Source organism: Medicago truncatula, chromosome 4 (assembly GCF_003473485.1).
Source record: "Medicago truncatula cultivar Jemalong A17 chromosome 4, MtrunA17r5.0-ANR, whole genome shotgun sequence".
Lineage (NCBI taxonomy): Eukaryota > Viridiplantae > Streptophyta > Magnoliopsida > Fabales > Fabaceae > Medicago > Medicago truncatula.
Window position 1 is genome coordinate 58,603,596 of NC_053045.1, and position 18,526 is coordinate 58,622,121.

Below are 18,526 nucleotides of genomic sequence, written 5' to 3' on the forward strand. Positions count from 1 at the left end.
TCAATAAGAAGTTGACAATGTGGCGTATAAAATTGATCTATCGACCATAATAATAAAAACGCAAAATGCTTTTCGTGCCACAGTTATACAATCAATATCCTTAAAATGGCTGGAATTCATCATGAAAATTTCGAGAAGTTGTTTCTTTATAAGTCTGACAATTTCATAACACAATTAATTTATTCATGAAGTTATTTCTTTGTTCTTTATAAGTATTGGATAATTTTCATTTGACAAGAAAAATGGTTTCACCATACATATTGTAAATTATTTCTTTGTTCTTTATAAGTATTGGATAATTTTCATTTGACAAGAAAAATGGTTTCACCATACATATTGTTTTGTTCTTGCTCGATCCCATTCACTTATCTTCGACAAAATAGAAAGCCTTTGGAAACATTAAACCTTGTGTTTATTTTCTATTCCTTTTCCTCTTTAGCTGATAAATGAGAACAAATTTTTAAAGAGAGGTTCGACATAAACATGGTTTTAGGTTTTCTCAGAAAGCTTTGAGAATAGCTTGATCAGCGATCAAGTGAGCGAGTTTGAGATAGGGAGAAGCCGATAAAAGCTCATGTAATATTCTTCTCTGAAATCTGTTGATTCTCCGAGCAAAAGCTTCCGCGAAATACTTAGCAACCTTACTCATCGCTCCAGTTGGCAACGAAGCTGACAACACAATACGATTCACAAGCATGTATGCGAGCTCAAGATTGTTTAGCTGAAGAGCTTCGCCACACACCATCAAAGTGTGAACAAGTTCAACCCCTGCTTGTGAGTCGAAGAGGAACCACCGATCTAATGGGTTCAGTCGACGGAAATAATGTTGAAGTTGAAAGAATGTCACTCCCATCCCATTCAGTCACCCAAGTTGTTCCATGTGGGTCAATGGGAACCACCGGTGGTTTAAACCAGAGATAATGTTGAAGTTGAAAGAATGTCATTTCCGTCTCATTCAGTCACCCAAGTTGTTTCATGTGGATTGATGGGAACCACCGGGGGTTCACTGGACGGATACAAGGTTGAAAGAATATCATTCCACATGTTTAAATTCAACAAAATATTCAACCTTATAAGGAGGAGTTTCTGTGCTTAGGTGTTTTTTTGGTTTTGCATATGTTTCATGCCAATGTACAGCTGCTGTGCTGATTGTTTTGTCCATTGTAACAATCTGCCTTTTGCACATCTTGTGCTAGGCTCTTTTCTATATATAATATGCTGATTCAAAAAAAAAAAAAAATACAAAGATCAAGATTACTATTACCACAAAATATATAGATAACTTCATGAGTTGTTTACCATGTCTTAGAAAAATTTATTTTACTAGTGTTTTTGAAGTAGCATTAACCTCGTTTTCGCAATGACATGACATATTGCACAATGCACCAAATTGAGTTTGATTAATCGGTATTAAGAAGTGTTGCAATCGGTTAATCAAACCACTTATCTTCAACAAAACATGTATCCATTTAGAAGTGCTAGCAACACTCTCTCTAGATCACTCTCTTATTGGTTTAAATGATTGTGTGTCTACACTTTGAAAATAGAAACCATACAAAGTGGTGAGACATACTTTGATTTCATCCAATAAAAGAGTGAGTGAGAAAAAGAGTGTTGAAAAGTTTTGCTAGCATTCCTGTTGGAAACAATAACTTATTCTACTCATTTTCAGCCAGCTGAAATTATAAATGTTAGAAATGTTATAGAAAATGGTTGATAGCATATAGTAGCATATCTCTAATCCCATGTCCGAACCAATTTTCAAATCTCCAAAGTAAGTTTTCCCCCACATCTGGTTCTCCATTAAAACAATAAGTATATTTAGAGAACCATGACTGAGGAGATTTGTTATCAGAGGCTGATTTAGCAAAGGAATTACAAACATTACAACACCTACATCAAAATACGTAACCATAAATACAACAAAATATTTCACATTTAAGACTCAGTGATCAAACACCATACTCTATTACTGAATCAATCAGTAGTATGAATTGTAACAATCAAATTTAAATTCAACAAAATATTCAGCCTTTGAGAACATTATCTTCATATTACATAATATTATCAAAACTTGGACACTGGCATGTAGGATAAATAATATAATAGTAAAGTAGATAAGATCAGCTACCCTAATTCACCTAATTAATGGGTTAAGAACAAAAAGAGTCAGATATAGCTTTCTAGGCTAGCAATGTGCATCAAATTATATGCTCAGAGCCCAGTGCTTATTCATCATTCATATTCATATAAAATGAGTAAATAACAAATTAAAAAAAAAAAAAAAATAAAAAAAGATAAAAATAATTAAATGGATCCTCAGTGAGTATGCTTATAGCTGACATCAAATTAAAAATTCAGGTCTCAAAGATTTCATGCCATCATAGGATCCAACATTTTTTACCCAAACAAACACAAACATAAAATTGTTACTACTACAAAATCAAAAATTTGGGAATTGAAAGATTTAACAGTCTGTTTATTCACTGCACCTGTGGAAAAACGAAGGTGAAGTGACTCAACACGGCTGCAAAAAATCTATGCCACTTAACATAGATGATGAGATTAACCATTAATCAATTGAATATCAATCAATGGCATCTCAAGAGGCAATATTAAAATTTATAAACTATATAATAAATAAATAAATAAAACTACATATCTAATCTAATTACATACAAGACGAAAGAGAAAGAGGATTTTCTGCAGCTACAATATGAAGGTGGAGGCGTTCTTGTGATATTTATAGTTGGGGTTGTTAAATTAGGGTTTTTCACCTGCTGGAAAGACTATAAAACCCTCAGTTTGGTTGGTTTATTACGAGTTTACCTTTCCTTTCTAACTCTTAATAAACGGCCCACTCATGTAGGATGACCTAGTAAATCCAGCGGAAATAAATACTACTTCGTACCACCCCCCTCCCACCCCCACCCCCACAATCTTCTTAAATTCAATTTAATTCGTGATTTTTTTTATTTATGTTTAGGTTCGATTCTCTCTTGTGACAATTTCAGGGGGTTAGTTTAGCTTCTTCAAAAAAAAAATGACTTAGTAGACTTATTTATATATCCAAGTGTGACTTGTTTAAGTAAATAGACTTTAAAAAAAAATATAAAAAAGTGGCAGAAAGCGTCTTCTGACAATCAACATGATTTTATACCATTTGCTTTCGACACTTTCGGTTTCCTAGCACCAGAGGTTGTTGACCTTCTACATAGAGTTCAAAAGGTCATGTCACATAGGTCCATGAATGTTGTATTCACGATAATTGATTTTGTAACCTAAAAAGGCCTAACAGCGCAGCTTGTTACTCTTTTATCTTCTATTCATGTGTAAGTAATCTTGGATACATCTAAATAAATAAGCTTTTAAAAAAAAATCTAAACCTACAATTTTTCTGAAAAAGTTAGACTAGTCCGAACATTAGGGTAAGGATCATCTCCATTTAGCAAAATAAATTGAGTATGCAATTTGGAGACAGATAGACACGTAAAATAGATATTCGATCCCACCATTAAGTGAGTCACATTATCATTAATTATTATTTTCAATTTTGTGTCTTTTTCTCTCCTCCCAATGGTGGAAATTGAGAGGATGATAAATGGAGAAGATCTTAACTCCTTAAATAGACTGGGTTATAGATGTTTATCCAATGGTCCGACATACTCCCTTAAATAGATGAGTCAACTCTTTTCTTACTAACGGAAAAAATCTTGATTGACATTATTTCTTCACTTTCAATTTGTTCATGGCATCTCGTGATCACTGACTGTATAACTTTTTTTTCCTTTGAATTAATGTCGACAAAGTGAAGGACCACTGCGTAGCATAACAATTTACCACAACCAGCATGAGTGTTAATGGACGGTGGAATCAGATCCTAAACAAAGAAACAAACAAATCAATGATGTCATGACACACGTAACAAAATCAACATATTCCACGAAAAGTCGAAAAAGTTTACAAAGTCCAACAACACCTTGCTGCCCAAGTCCCGTGTTCCATGTCTTACTAAGAATCGATTCTATGCATGCGTTCCCAATTGTGTGGGTCCCCAAATTCTCGGAACCCCCTATTTATTCAACACACACGTAAACGTTAAAACCAAAACCTACACAACACAAACACATTCATATTTTTCTTCATAACACAAAAAAACATCATCATGTGTCCATCTGACCGCAACCTCCGCCCACAACCTACCGCAACCGATTTTCGACCGGCATTCGACATTCTTGACACCGATTGCGATGGCAAAATAAGCCGTGATGACCTCCGTTCGTTCTACACCACCGTGACAGGTGGTGTGAACGGAGGAGACGATGCAATCCGTGCCATGATGTCGGTGGCGGACACCAACAAGGATGGATTCGTGGAGTACGAGGAATTCGAGCGGGTGGTTAGCGGAAACAACGGAGAAAAGAGACCGTTGGGATGTGGGGCCATGGAAGATGTGTTCAAGGTGATGGATAGAGATGGTGATGGTAAGCTTAGTCATGGAGATTTGAAGAATTATATGGCTTGGGCTGGTTTTGCTGCTTCCGATGAAGAGATTAATGCTATGATTAAGCTTGGTGGTGGTGATCAAAACGGTGGCGTTAGCTTCGATGGTTTGATTCGTTTATTAGCTCTTGATCATTTTGTACCAGCTAATTAATTTCATTTCATTTCATGTGTGACTCAATGATTTTTGAAAAACCCCTTTTTGATTTTGATCATAGGGAGGTGTATTGTGTTTGTTGTGCGATAGGATGTGAAATTGTTGAGGAATGTATTCCGAATGAATGAATTTTGCTCTTAATTGCTTCAATTTGAGATGAAATTTCAGAGTTTTTGTTGGTTTTGATAATATATATAATAAAGAATTCATGGCATGGTACGCATGTCAAATTTAAAATACACAAAATAAACAACCTGTACGTGGTTAGTGTTTGATAGAATAGAACACGTAAAGAAGAATTGCAATCAACCAATTTCATTCGTTCCTTTATCATGTTTTTCTTTAAATAACAAAAATTAGTGATTAGTGATTAGTGATCGTTAAATTTAGTTTTTAAATTTTTTTTTAAGTCAAAACCCCAATTTTTATCTTTTGATTTAAACGAGTCGAGATGTTCAACCCTTAATTTGTTTCTTTTATCGTGTAAAAGAAGTAGTAGCCTTATAATTTGTTTATTTTATTGGAGTTTTTAGTCCATAGTGTGATAAACCTCTCATTTCCCATCTGAACTAGTATTATAGGGATTTGGATTTATTGTTGTTACAGCAAGATGCTGAAACACATGAGGACTGTCTGTATGATAGGCAATGAGAAAATTGCGTGCTCTATTAACAGTTGATCTATTGCGTGCTTTGTTATAGTAGGCAAACCCGTTTTGTGTTACAGTATAATTTTTCAGTTACTTGGTTCGAATTGTTTATTTCTCGCACTATTTTAATAATTAAGCAATGGTTTTGTTCGGCTAGAAAAATGTTTTAGCTTGCTTGAATCGTAACATTTGAGGCATTCCTCTTAGGAATCAAAACTTTTAACCTGCTCTAGAATCCAAACAAACTCCTACTATCCTTCAATTAAATATGTAGATAAAATCGTGTTAAATTCCCTTATTAAAAAAACTACACTCAACATCAATAATGATCCATAATGAATGAACTTTTTTTCATTTCGCACATTAAAAAAAAAAAATGCTCTAAATGAAAATTTAATGTATCTAAAAAGTGAAATTTAGTTTATAATAGTGATGAGATTGAGTACAAACTTGTTACTCTATATTTAGCGCCATAAATTATTGGAGAGAACATTGAAAGCGAAATAAATATGATGGCATTTTATGGTGGAAGAACTCTTTGTACAAAATTGTTACTCCAACCAAGTTGCTTGGGAGAACAACGATTGGCCAGAACGCATGCCTCTACGCACGAGCCGGATTAGTCGCCCACCATTAGTGGGTCGGAAACCGATGCAAAAGCCAAAAAAAAAATTGTTACTCCATATTTAGCGCCATAAATTATTGGAGAGAACATTGAAAACGAAACAACATATTAGTGTGTTCACTACTGCCATAAATACAAGGAGAAGATAGTGAAAAACAGATAATGATATATGGAGTATTAATTAGAGAAATATGTCATGAATTTAGTCAACTCTAATTTTTCGGTTGTCAATTTTAGGGTGCAGGAAGTGTTGAGGTAGGTCCAACCTTGGGGATAATGTTCTAACAAAAGGGAAAATGCTAAAATTGCGCAACAACTATATATATTGCAACTAGTTTGAAGACGTATAAGCTTATCTATCTTGCATCTCTATTGATGATATGAAGAACCTTCCACCCGGATACCCCGTTACTTCTGATGTACATTTTTGGAAAAACTAAACCAGACAAAATAATTTGAGATTTTTGTCTTTTTTCTTTGAGATTTGACACTTTTAGTTTAGACTAGTACTAGTATAGACTAGCATTAGTATAGTATGTCAATAACTTGTGTTTCACTCTTTAAATAGAGAGGAACAAAATCCCTCCCTCAGAAAGAAAGAGGAACAATTGTCATTCATAAGATGCATCAGATTTAAATTGCCTCTAAATATATTATAACACCTACTGTTTCATCGTTTGTTTTTTTGATAATCTCCTTTTCTGCCACTACCTAACCTATTCGCCTTCCTCGTGACAAGCCAACTTGCTTTGATTTACCTTGCCTATATTTGATCATCTTCCCGCTATCCTATTATTTGCCGCCCCCACTCTATCCACCTCTAGGCACTCGGTTTCAATACTTTCACGTACAACTAAAAGCTAACACTGCACTGTTCTTTCAAAAAAAAAAAATAATAATAACACTGCAATCTCTAGAACACAAAAACTCATTTATAGACCCTCCGATATTGTGCCCGTACCACAAACTTTCTCTTGTAATCGTTTTAAAATACACATAAATATAGCCAACACAGAGTGTTCACAATAGAACCCATCACATATTCACAGGCTACTCAGCGACATGTCATCCATTAGTGTTAAGGTTGACCAAAGTCGTAGGTATGATGAAAAAACTTGAAAGGTTTTTTCCCATTAAATCTATTGCACCCTTTCTTGACTGTTCTGTTTTTTCAAGAGAAATCTCTTGATATTGGCATCATATATCCCAACGATTCAAAAACTTTTTAAATCGGCAGACGATCCACAATCCAACAGGCACCGGGCACCATACTGGCCCCAAACCCAGTGGCTATTAGGTTAAAATATGAATAAATTAAAGCAAATACATAGGTCCAGTCAGACTAATATAGAATAGGACCAAAAATAAATCCATAGATGCACTTTACGTTCACCTAGGGTGATGTCTGATCACTCGTTCTTCATCCAATACAAAACTGGCATTTGAAAATTGGTTGCTGTTGAACAAGGGGATAGATGCACTCTATTTTCACCTAGTGAGATAATGTCTGATAACTCCTCGTTCTTTATCCAATTCAAAATTGGCATTTGAAAAGATGCTGCTGTTGAAGAAGGGGGTCAGATCATATATTTCATGCTCTTGAGCCTGCAGTGTTAAACAAAACGACAGTCAGCGACAATTACCTCAGTTAGAAAACAAACATAAAGTACTAGTGTTAATTACCTTGAAGGAGAGATCATCTACTTTGATATCTACATGGGTTAGACTTGATGTAGATCCAGTGAGAATGTCTTCCAAATGCAAAGCATTGGTTACAAGCCCACGGAGAATATAAATGAGCATATCATTATAGTCTTTCTTGAAAGTCATATACTTTCTAAAGCTCTGCAATATCAAGACCATAATTTAGGAGAGGAGCATTTGTCCAGTACAAATTTCATGAATTCCGACCAAATCACTATAGTAATGTGATGGCATATAAAAAAATGCCAAAAGAAAAGGTAATTTGTAACAATATGTCAATATTATTTGCATTTCATAGAATTCTGATGTAGATTGTTTTTCCATACCTTTTGCAGTGCTTTCTGCACCCCAAACTTTTGGGTAGAAATGAATGAGTCAAGTAGTACACGAATTGCCATGTCGACATCCTCTTGTATGACATGCTGTCTGAGATGCATTCGCGCATGGGCTTCAGACATCCTTATCATTGATTCAATGTGCCTTACAGCGATGGGGACTCCTTGTCCGTGCTGAACAAGAGAATAAGAGCAGCATGTTAATGAAACCCGCACAAATAATAACCACAAACAAAATTTCGTTGAGTAAAAAGAGACAGGACATTACTGATGATTCCTTCCGCAGTTCTGCATATACATGTGACAGTTTATTCAAATCAGCATCATGTAACCTTGGGAAAACATTCAACTTGGCATATGTAACGTACTTCTTCAACAGATCTTGAGGAAGTATCTGCAAACAAACCAAAAATGCTTTCAGTCACAGAAGACACAGTCTAAGTTTATCTTAAATTGATGTTACTGGCAGCAGCAGGAATTTAGTTAAGGACCTCTGGGTCAATTGGCATGCCAGATGCATCTTGGGACTCGCTCACGGAGTCATTGTTAGCACCCTTAGGTTGTGACTTGAAGTGACTGTCAACAACAAACTTCGCAAGCATTTCATCAGTGACTGGATCAACTACATCCTGTAAAATCAAGAACTCAATCACTATATGAACAAGTTAAAAGAGTTTATAGAAGAATCGTTGAATTTAAACATTACCTTCACAACACAGAGGATATCGAAACGAGAAATAATAGGATCTGTCAATTCAACGTTTTGAGTAAACAATTTTGATGAATCATATCTGCAAATCCAAGAGTTCAATTAGAAACCTCAAAAAATTGAAACTAAACCATATATCAGAAATCAGTAGTTGATTCAATATCTTTCAATGTGTGACATAGAAGATGAAGTCTTGGTTTGGACACTGATGAACAGTAACCTTGCATATTTGCTTACCTTCCTCCAATTGGATTGGCAGCAGCAATGACAGAACAGCGTGCCTGAAGAGATGTGACAATTCCAGCTTTTGATATGCTTATGCTCTGCTGCTCCATGGCTTCATGGATACTTACCCTGATAATATTTATCTTAGTGGTAAAGCATAACTGAAAACATATGATAATCATAAATAACATAAAAGACTACAATATCTATTTTCTTACCGATCCTGGTCATTCATCTTGTCAAATTCATCAATAAGACAAATTCCTCTGTCAGCTAGAACAAGGGCTCCCCCCTCAAGGGTCCATTCCCTTGTGACTGGATCTTTGTGGACTGCAGCTGTGAGACCCACAGCAGAAGCCCCTTTGCCAGTGGTGTATACAGCTCTCTGTCCAGTTTTTTCAACATATCTGACAGCAGAATTTTGTAATATTTAATAACTAATTGATCACCATTAAAAATTAAAAGAATCCTATAAATAACAAAGGATAAGTTTATACTTAAGAAATTGAGACTTTGCTGTTCCTGGATCACCGAGAAGAAGAACATTTATGTCTCCTCGTAGTCTATGCTTCCCTTCAACATTCTTTTCTTGACCTCCAAACATAGCTAAAGCTATTGCAGTTTTAATATCATCGTGACCATAGATTGATGGAGCAATGGACTTGATAATCTGAAATTCAATTTATAGTCCATCAACAACAAATAATTAAATGGAAAAAAAATACAACTTGGAAGTTCTAAGGAACAAACCCTTTCTCCAATTCGGGGGTCTTTGCCCAAATTTTCAATCTCTTCTTTGTCTTCCTGTGTAAGTTTGTAGGCAGAGAAGAGGTCTTGCTTCTTTGTAACATAATTTGCCTCAACAACAGTGGAAAACACTGGAAAACCATTCTTTGTGTTCAGGGACAAGTCGAAGTTATTAGTATAAACACCTGTGACCTCCTGAAATTTTTATCAGAATATAGACAGCATAAGAAAATCATTACAGAACACCCACGGCCAATATAAACAAGTCAAAGTAGAGGATGTTACAATCTCTTCTCCAGGTCGAGCACAGTCAATCAGATCATTCAATAGTATCACTTCCTTGTATCTCGGCAGCCGTCCTGCAGGAACTATTCCAGGGCTCTCTTGAAGAGTGAGCTTTTGAAAATTCCTGTAAATTGTCTGTAGTATAGAAGTAAAAAATAAATGTTACTTTTTATACAAATATTAGTTGTCAACTTATTTAGTCAGTACTTCCAAAAAAGTTCCATAATTTGTTAATCATGCTACAGTGCATCTAAACTCGGCAAGTCTTATGCTGTCATTTAGCCAAGTCAAAGCGAAGAACAATAATCAGCATGAATTAGGCTATTTCAATGTCCTCATTCTTAACTTATTTTGCAAAACTTTGGTTTGAAATCACAAGGATTTGAAAGGCTGTACCTGTTCAATATTGACAGTGAACGGTCCTTTCGATTGACACTCAGGACAGGAACCAACTTTCACCTCTGAATAGGAATTCTGAAAAAAGGGTCCCAAAACTGCCCCACATTTGCCACAGTCATACTTCACCTGTTGCAACTGGGGGAAAACTCCGGAACGCCTGGTTACAACTCCCCCAATTCGAATCATTGTATTCAAATGGATCTGCCTGCTCGATATAAGGCAGCTATTAGTTTTTCATCCAATGGAAGACATAGGAGTGTAATATATCAGTTGGTTTTTTAAAGTTACCTGATATTTCGAATCTGGTCATAAACCGGTAAGTTGGTAATGCGAACATATATCTTTTGATGTATATGTTTGTAATTGGCATGCAAGTTAAAGACAACACTTTTAGCAACATCTTCCATTACTTCTAAAACAGAATGAGGTGCATCAGCCAGCCAAATGGCAATGTTGGGATGGACATAGATAAATTGCTTGTAATCTATCTCCAAACTGCACTTGTTAGCTACAATAAAAGACACAATAAATTAGGTGGTCAAAGAAGATACTTATGACTGTTGCAGCTACAAATCTTGTAGAAAATGTATTACCTGACACCATTTCACTTATCAGACGCACATATTCAAAGTCTCCATGTTCATTCTTTGGATTGACGTAAGAGAGTAAGAAATCCTTGAACTTCCTGGCTATGAAACGGCGCACTTCATCTCTTGTAACCCATTCTCTAAGAGTTCCTTGAACACGGTACATCTCATACCCAGCTTCATCATCAAAATCCTCCTACATTCCATTACCCCGTAAATAAAATAACAAGATAGCTACTAAAATATCTAATTCAAAAGAAAAAAGTAATTCAAAACTGAAAGTACCTCATATTGATCATCCTCATTTTGATCAGTGGTTGGATTATCCTCCCTTGAGTGTCTTTGTGACCTTCCAGGTGAACTATTCATCCCATCAAGATCATCGTCACTCGGTGCAGAAGACCTGTGATCAGCTCTAGCCCTTTTAGAGGGCCTGTAACTGTCATCATCCGTATCTGCAATACAAAGTTCACATATCAACAACCAACACCTTATACTTCATAAGTCATTATAAGCCAAGAACTCAACCAACAATAAATCTAAGTATTTCTCCCTAACTCGCTTAAAATAAGCATATAACTGTTAACCAGGGCGAATTGTGATATATCCTAATCCATGTTCATTCTCAAGAACAATCAGAAAAAACGTCACTAACAAAGAGTGAAGTTACCAAAAAAAAAAAAACATAGCATTTACAAACAATTTGATAAAATTTAATCACAAACAATAATTCAACCTAAACCCTAAATAGTAGTTAGTAGTAACTAAGCATGAATAATTAATCAAAACTAAACGAAATGAAAGAGAAATGGTTTACCTCCGTCATGGAGAAGCTGAGGAAGTTTAGAGCGATTGGAAGCGCGGCCATCGCGAGTATCAAGTTCAATCTCAGCAGCTCTACGATCCTCCATGATCTGATCAAAATCTCTCTCATCCTCAACCGAATCATCCAACCCAACCGATTCGAACTGATCGGCTTCACCCATCCTCTGATAATCACTGTTCAACAATCATCAATTCAATAAGTTATAAAAATTGAAGAAATGAAGTGAGAAATGAAAAAAAGAGAAATAGAGGAACTGACTCGAGAAAGTTATCATTGTAGAGATCTTCTCCATCTTCCTCTTCCTCTGGATCGGGTTCATCGCGAATGATATCGGGATCAACGGAAGCTTCGTCGTCTTCAGATGCGCGGCTGGTGTGAGTGTGAGGAAGTTGATCAGTGTTGAAACCGGCGGATGGTGAAGTTGGTGAATCGGGAGTTGATGCAGGATTTTCTGGATCCATGATTCTTCACTTCTTCTCTTCTAGCTCTGAAGTGTTTCAATTTCAGTTTCGCTCTGAATAATTCGATTGTGTGTTTAGGGTTGCAACTTCCGAGGGGTTATCAATGGGTGCTGGTGGGGTTCACTGATTTTGGCGCGAAAACATTGGCGCCAATTCTATTGTTGGGCCGGAGCGTGCTTCCGATACCCGGTCCAGGTTGCGCCAAATCATTATAGAAGCATGTGTTCTTGGGCTTTGCAGCTTGAAAACTGCTCTTCTCCCCTCACGTTTTGCTCGCTCTCAACTGAACTTTCGAAAATGTCCCTGTATAACTTAAGTTTTTCTTCTAATCAAAGAAAAAGTAGAAAATGATGTCACTTTAACTAGTCAAAACTCAAAAGTTGTTTAAATGTATGCAATCAATTACGTGTGACTTTAAAAATAGTTATGATAAAAGTTGAGCGTTTTTAATAGTCAAACATTTGTTATTGATTAATGGTGTAAAAACTTTTGACGCAATTTATAAAATTGATTGACAGTGTTGGAACTTTTGACGTGCTATAAAAACAATTTTGAAAATAAATTTGCTTATTCATGTTAAGGTTATTAAAATTTGCAAGAAAGTCTTTGTTGAAGGATTCTATTTAAAATGAACAAACAATTTTGTTCCTTTTAGACCAGTTTGTAGAATTATGGTTTGAAGGTCTTGCGAGTTCAATATCTAAATAGTTTTAAGAATATTTTTCAAGAGTATTAAAACTAACTTAAAGTTAGCATCGAAAGGAATTCATGAATAATTAAAAAATGGGAATCAGTCAAAGTTAAGTACCATTTACGCTTTTTATCATTTTGATTTGATATTGTGACTCATGAAACTATATATATCATTCGTACAGTGTACGTTAGTTTTTTTGGCCGCACATTGTGCAATCTGTAATATAGTTAAGAGTATTGATACACCGCCTTGCGCGGCAAACTCTCCATTCTACACCTCCATATAGCATGTTTGGTGGAAGTGAGAGAAAGGAAATGATAAAAAAAAGAAGAGAAATAAAAAATAAAAAATGCCACAGGATGGTATATGAATGATATGGAAAAAAGGGTGTCAACCCATAGTTATCCTTTAGTTAAACATATGGAATATGTAACTTAGTGTTTATAAAAAGATGTTTAGCCTTACAACTTTGATTAGACCTTCCTTCCAGAAAAAATTGATTAGATCCATATATGCAATTAGAAGATAATTCAAATTTTTTTCTTTCATTTTGATATATGCTAACTTATACCCTTAGGACCAAACATCTAAGAATTTCATTTTAAGGGAGACCATAATCAAGACATGAAATCTTTAAAACTTTTGCAATAACAGACTACACAACAGACTACACAGTTAATATCATACGTAGGTAAAGATAAACACATAAATTTAGTGCTACTCCCATCACTTAAAATCTTTTATATATCTGTAAGTAGAACGAGAACTTGGATCTGAATGGATTGCATTTTTATTCACTCTTCTTTAGCTTTCTACTTTTGAATTTTAACATTGTATTATGTGGTAGACAAATTTAAAACTCTTTGTTCATTTCCAAATAACAACACCATAGCAGGGAATTCAACATATGTTGTGTCTCAATATTAGTTATTTTATGAAAAATTCAACCCAAAAATATCTCAAACTTGATACTTAAACTTAAATTATTAGTCTTGTATTAAGAAATCACAACTCTCCAAGAGTACATGCTTTGTGGTTAATTAATATCAATGTCAAAGTTTTATTTAGCTATCCATTGTGCAAGATTATCATTTCCGGCATATCTTGCTCGCCCTGAAACAATACAGTATAAACAAAAAGTGCATGATTATCTAATTGGATATAAAATGATATGGCAAATGACATTATACAATCAACTATATATTTTGCTTACGAAGGGTAAAGGGGTATTGTGATTTGTGTAAGTTTCTTACTATCATCTAAACCAGTGGTGTGTCATTGCGTAAATTAATAGGAGACCCTATTTGTTTCTATGGTGGGGTGGGACATGTCATGTGTTAATTTTCTTTTTTGGATTTTAGGGGAACCATAGCCTCCATAGGTCACCGTTTACTGTGGTGGCTTCACCACTGTTCAGGCACACGTTAAGAAACTAGAATATGGAAACATTTTATTAGAAATTATACATTTATTACTTTAAAGTTTTGTTTGGGAGTTTGGAGCGGAAGGGAAGGAAAGACTTTGAAGGATAAAAAATATGAGGGAAAATAGAGAATTCTTTCAAAAAATTTAAAAGGATAGTTTTTTAGAGAATGATAGATTAATGCATATGATTACTATATTTTTAATTTTAAAAGTATTATATCAACATAAATTAAATTTGAAGAATTCATATAAACCCCTCAAAACCCTCATTTAATTAATACAATTTTTTAGTTTCCTTGAATGAGGAGGGTTTTGTGTTATGAAGAAAACTTAACCCCCAAAACCCTCCTCTTGGTTTTTTCTAGATTATCCTCTCATGTTTATGGGGTAACAATCAAAATGTAATATACATTGGTAACATTAAATGTCAATAAATGAGTCAATTTTTTCTAAAAAAAATCAACTTTATTCATAAGGTAACTTTATTATTATTTTCTAACTCAATATTCAAACTCAGCATAAAAATAACCCCAAAATTGAGAGCAGCTTTGCACATCAATTTTGTTGTTTTCGGAACAATCTTAACTTTCGTAAAGCCTAACCCTTCTGCCAGTGACTTAGCCTCCACCATCCGCCTTGCAACATTTGTGAAATTGAGATTTTGATTTTTGTGTTTAGAAGAAGATTTGAGCTGAATATAACATTAATTCACGATATTTGAAGATATATTTTAGTATAATTTTTTTATTTATTTAAAGAAGAACATCTTCATCATATTTCTGAATTTTTTTCATTTTTAATAAAAATATATTTTTATAAATAAAATTATGTATTTTTTAATAAAAAAATGAGAAAAAATATGTATATGTGCTTTTAAGAGAGATAAAGGACCTAAATAGGAAAAAATAAAGATAAAGGGCCAAAGTGTTACAAATAAATAAGATAATGGACCCCTGATGTAATCTTGCCTTAATTATATTTAGGTGTTCAATCTTAATTAATTTACACTACAGGACTGGCTTAGAACAATTAAAATTTCACATCAAATTTCTATCTGAATGTCCTTAAGTTTATAATTTACATTCATAAAATTTCTTGTTCTCATTTTGATTGTTAAATTATGTCGTTCTAAACTGCCGCTTTTTTTAATTTTCGTGAGAATCGTCGTCGTTTGATTCCAAATATCGTGAGAATTGCCATTATTTCCAGAACCACGTCAAGTATGGGGACTTGATTTTTCTTTTTGATTTGATTTTTCTTCGTTGTGAGGTAGTTAATTATAACAATTGAGTAAGTCATCCGTTGTACTTTAAGGACTGTTAGCAGGTGTTGCCGCTGTGATGTTGTGGGAGTTTGCTAGCTTTTTTTCCGGTTACTGCTGAAATGGTTATGTCATGAGGCTTTTGTTCTTTTGTTTGGACTTAAAGGCTTTGGCTGATAGTGCGATTCTAGAAACAACGACAATTCTCACTATAATTGGAAACTGCCGCAGTTTGGAACGATAGAGCTGAACAATCAAAATCAGAAGAATAATGTAAAGAAACAAGAATTGATCAATAGGGAAGAATAAAGAAGAAGAAATTTGAATGAAGAAGATATTTTTGTTCTCACGTTCGGGGTTTTGGAATGGATGAAATTTTATGAATGTAAGCGATGAATTTAAGGACATCCAGATGAAGAAAAAAAAAATTGATGTAAAATTTTATTTGTTATAAGTCTTGTAGTGTAAATTAATTAAGATATTCGAACACCTTAATATAATTAAATAAAAATTAAAAGTATTAAAAGTTACCTAATGATTAAAATTAACTCTTTTATTTAGAAAAAATTGACTCATTTTATTTGACATTTAATGTTGCTTATGTGTATATTACATTTTGATTGGTTGATATCATTAGAGGGTAATTACCCCCTAAACAAGAGAGGGTAACGTAGGCCTCACCCTTCCTCTCCCATTTTCCTCTATTTCTTCCACTTACTTATTCTTTTTTTCCCACGCCTTTTTCTCCCTTCCCCTCCAAATTCACAAACAAAGTCTAAAAGGTTAAAAATTTATCTTTTAGTTCTTAAACTCCTTAACTTATATCCTTAAAGTTTTCTAAAAAAAAATGTTTGTCCTTAAGTTAACACGACTCTTTAATATAACTATGGAGTCATAGATGAAGGAACGAGACTTCTTTGATTCTTTTAAGTGTCAACCTCAATTTTGTCTTAACTCAGTGTTTTGATGTTCAAAATCCTCTCATTATTGAACATAGATCCGGTGCTTGCCGGTGTCCACAAGGTAACTCTCGGTGTTCAAAAGTATCTGGATTTATAGAATTTCAAACTACAAAATATTTTACCCTCTAAATTATAATATATTTTTTTTATGTAATATTTGATGCTTAATTATAATAAACACGTTTAATATTATTATTCCTTTTTTTAATTTAAAAATATAAATTAACTTTCAGAATATTAATTTTTATACTTAATTCATCAGTGTATGTTTTTAATTATTTGTTGTTTCAATATAAAAATAGAGAAATGATATTTAAATTTGAGACAACTTTATCTAATACTCTTGTTAGGCTTAATACATCCTCCAGTCCCTCAACTTATTTTAATTTCTCAGTTTAGTTCCTTAACTATTAAATGTTTTAATTTGGTCCTTATCTTTGTTTTCGTCATCGATTTGGTCCAATTTTATTAATTTTAAATCCCTAAAAAAGAAGACCGTTGGATAAAGGAAGTTCATCATATCTAACCGTGCACCAGCAACACCTAAGTATATGAAATTAATTTTTAAAAATAATATAAATTCATTTATATTAATTTAGAAATAAAAAAGATTGGAAAATTAATTTTTGAAAATAAAAAAATTCAGAATTTTTTAATAAAAAAAACCTGGAGAATTACTTTTAATTTGGAAAGAAAAATCTGAATTTTTTCGAAATATATTTTCTAATAATTGGCCAAAATGGCTTTTTGTTAGAATCAGCCAAAATCGTAAAATCTTCATAATTTCGTAAAAAAATGATTTTTAAAGTAATCTGAATTTTTTCGAAAATAATAAAATTTTGAAAAAAAATAATCTGAATTTTTTCTAAATTTGTATCAAGATTATTAAAAGTTAAAAAAATTTCCAAAATTTTAATTTTGTAGAAAAAAATTTAAAAACTTTTTTTTGAAAAAAATCTGACATTTTTTTTAAACTTTTGAATTTTTGCTTTTTTTGTATTTTGAAAATTAAATTCCCGAATTTTTTAAAATCTTTTTATTTTCGAAAAAAATCTGAATTATAATTAATAAAAATCCATTTTGGCTAATTATTAGAAAATATATTTCGAAAAATTTCAGATTTTTTTTTTCGAAATTAAAATTAATTTTCCAGATTTTTTTTTTTTTTATTTTCGAAAATTAATTTTCCAATTTTTTTATTTCTAAATTAATATAAATGAATTTATATTATTTTTAAAAATTAAATTTCAGATAGTTAGGTGTTGGTGGTACACGGTTAGATATGATGAACTTCCTTTATCCAACGGTCATCTTTTTTTGGGATTTAAAATTAATAAAATATGGCCAAATCGATGACAAAAACAAAGATAATGACCAAATTGAAACGTTTAATAATTAAGGGACCACACTGAGAAATTAAAATAAGTGAAGGGACCGGAGGATGTATTAAACCCTCTTGTTATATGCTTACTCTCTCTATTTCTCTTTCTCTCTCTATATATAGGGAACTTCTACTGTACTCTCACAAATTGAGGTTTACCGGTACTCTTACTTTATAATTTTATAAAAGAGTAGTGATACATAGATCACCTTAGGTAGTATGTACCACTTATACACCCATACACAATTGTGACATGTGTCCATGTGGTCCCCACACACACAAGAAACTCACATTCACACACTCTCATATGGGAGTGGTATATAGTATGTATGGAGAAAATGGTGTTCATGAAACATTATCCTTTATAAAATTAACGATTATTTTTTATGTAGTAAATAGCTATTTGTCAACATTTATATTTTATAGAATATCATTTCATAAGAAAAAACATCATTTCATTGTTTATAAGAATCATGTAACTAATTTTTTACATATTATCGTAAAAAATAATGAATGTTCTCAATTATGAGTGATAAAAATTCAATTTTTTTTTTTATTTCAGTGACACTTTTGATGAATAAGATTTAGTTA

General features: G+C 33.2%; 2 protein-coding genes and 2 non-coding genes across 4 annotated transcripts; 1 reads left to right on the forward strand and 3 right to left on the reverse strand.

Moving 5' to 3' along the window:
• Positions 1 to 2,166: 2,166 nt before the first annotated feature.
• Positions 2,167 to 2,243, reverse strand: LOC112421540 (small nucleolar RNA snoR118). The gene has a single exon (XR_003011866.1). It is a non-coding gene; the product is annotated as a small nucleolar RNA snoR118 (small nucleolar RNA).
• Positions 2,244 to 2,315: 72 nt separating this feature from the next.
• On the reverse strand, positions 2,316 to 2,389 carry LOC112421496 (small nucleolar RNA R66). Its single transcript, XR_003011822.1, has one exon. It is a non-coding gene; the product is annotated as a small nucleolar RNA R66 (small nucleolar RNA).
• A 1,684-nt stretch (positions 2,390 to 4,073) lies between these two features.
• On the forward strand, positions 4,074 to 4,829 carry LOC11412744 (calcium-binding protein CP1). The gene has a single exon (XM_003609742.4). It carries the CDS (start codon positions 4,166 to 4,168, stop codon positions 4,655 to 4,657), a length of 492 nt encoding a protein of 163 aa, XP_003609790.1. The 5' UTR covers positions 4,074 to 4,165; the 3' UTR covers positions 4,658 to 4,829.
• A 2,017-nt stretch (positions 4,830 to 6,846) lies between these two features.
• LOC11413210 (DNA replication licensing factor MCM2) lies at positions 6,847 to 12,296 on the reverse strand. Its single transcript, XM_003609743.4, has 17 exons — positions 12,010 to 12,296; positions 11,743 to 11,924; positions 11,211 to 11,380; positions 10,932 to 11,121; positions 10,627 to 10,846; positions 10,336 to 10,543; positions 9,940 to 10,074; positions 9,658 to 9,849; positions 9,405 to 9,577; positions 9,126 to 9,314; positions 8,920 to 9,036; positions 8,680 to 8,764; positions 8,465 to 8,602; positions 8,242 to 8,367; positions 7,965 to 8,147; positions 7,618 to 7,779; positions 6,847 to 7,539 (listed from the first exon to the last, which is right to left on the reverse strand). Exons 1-17 carry the CDS (start codon positions 12,210 to 12,212, stop codon positions 7,423 to 7,425), a joined length of 2,790 nt encoding a protein of 929 aa, XP_003609791.2. The 5' UTR covers positions 12,213 to 12,296; the 3' UTR covers positions 6,847 to 7,422.
• Positions 12,297 to 18,526: the final 6,230 nt, after the last annotated feature.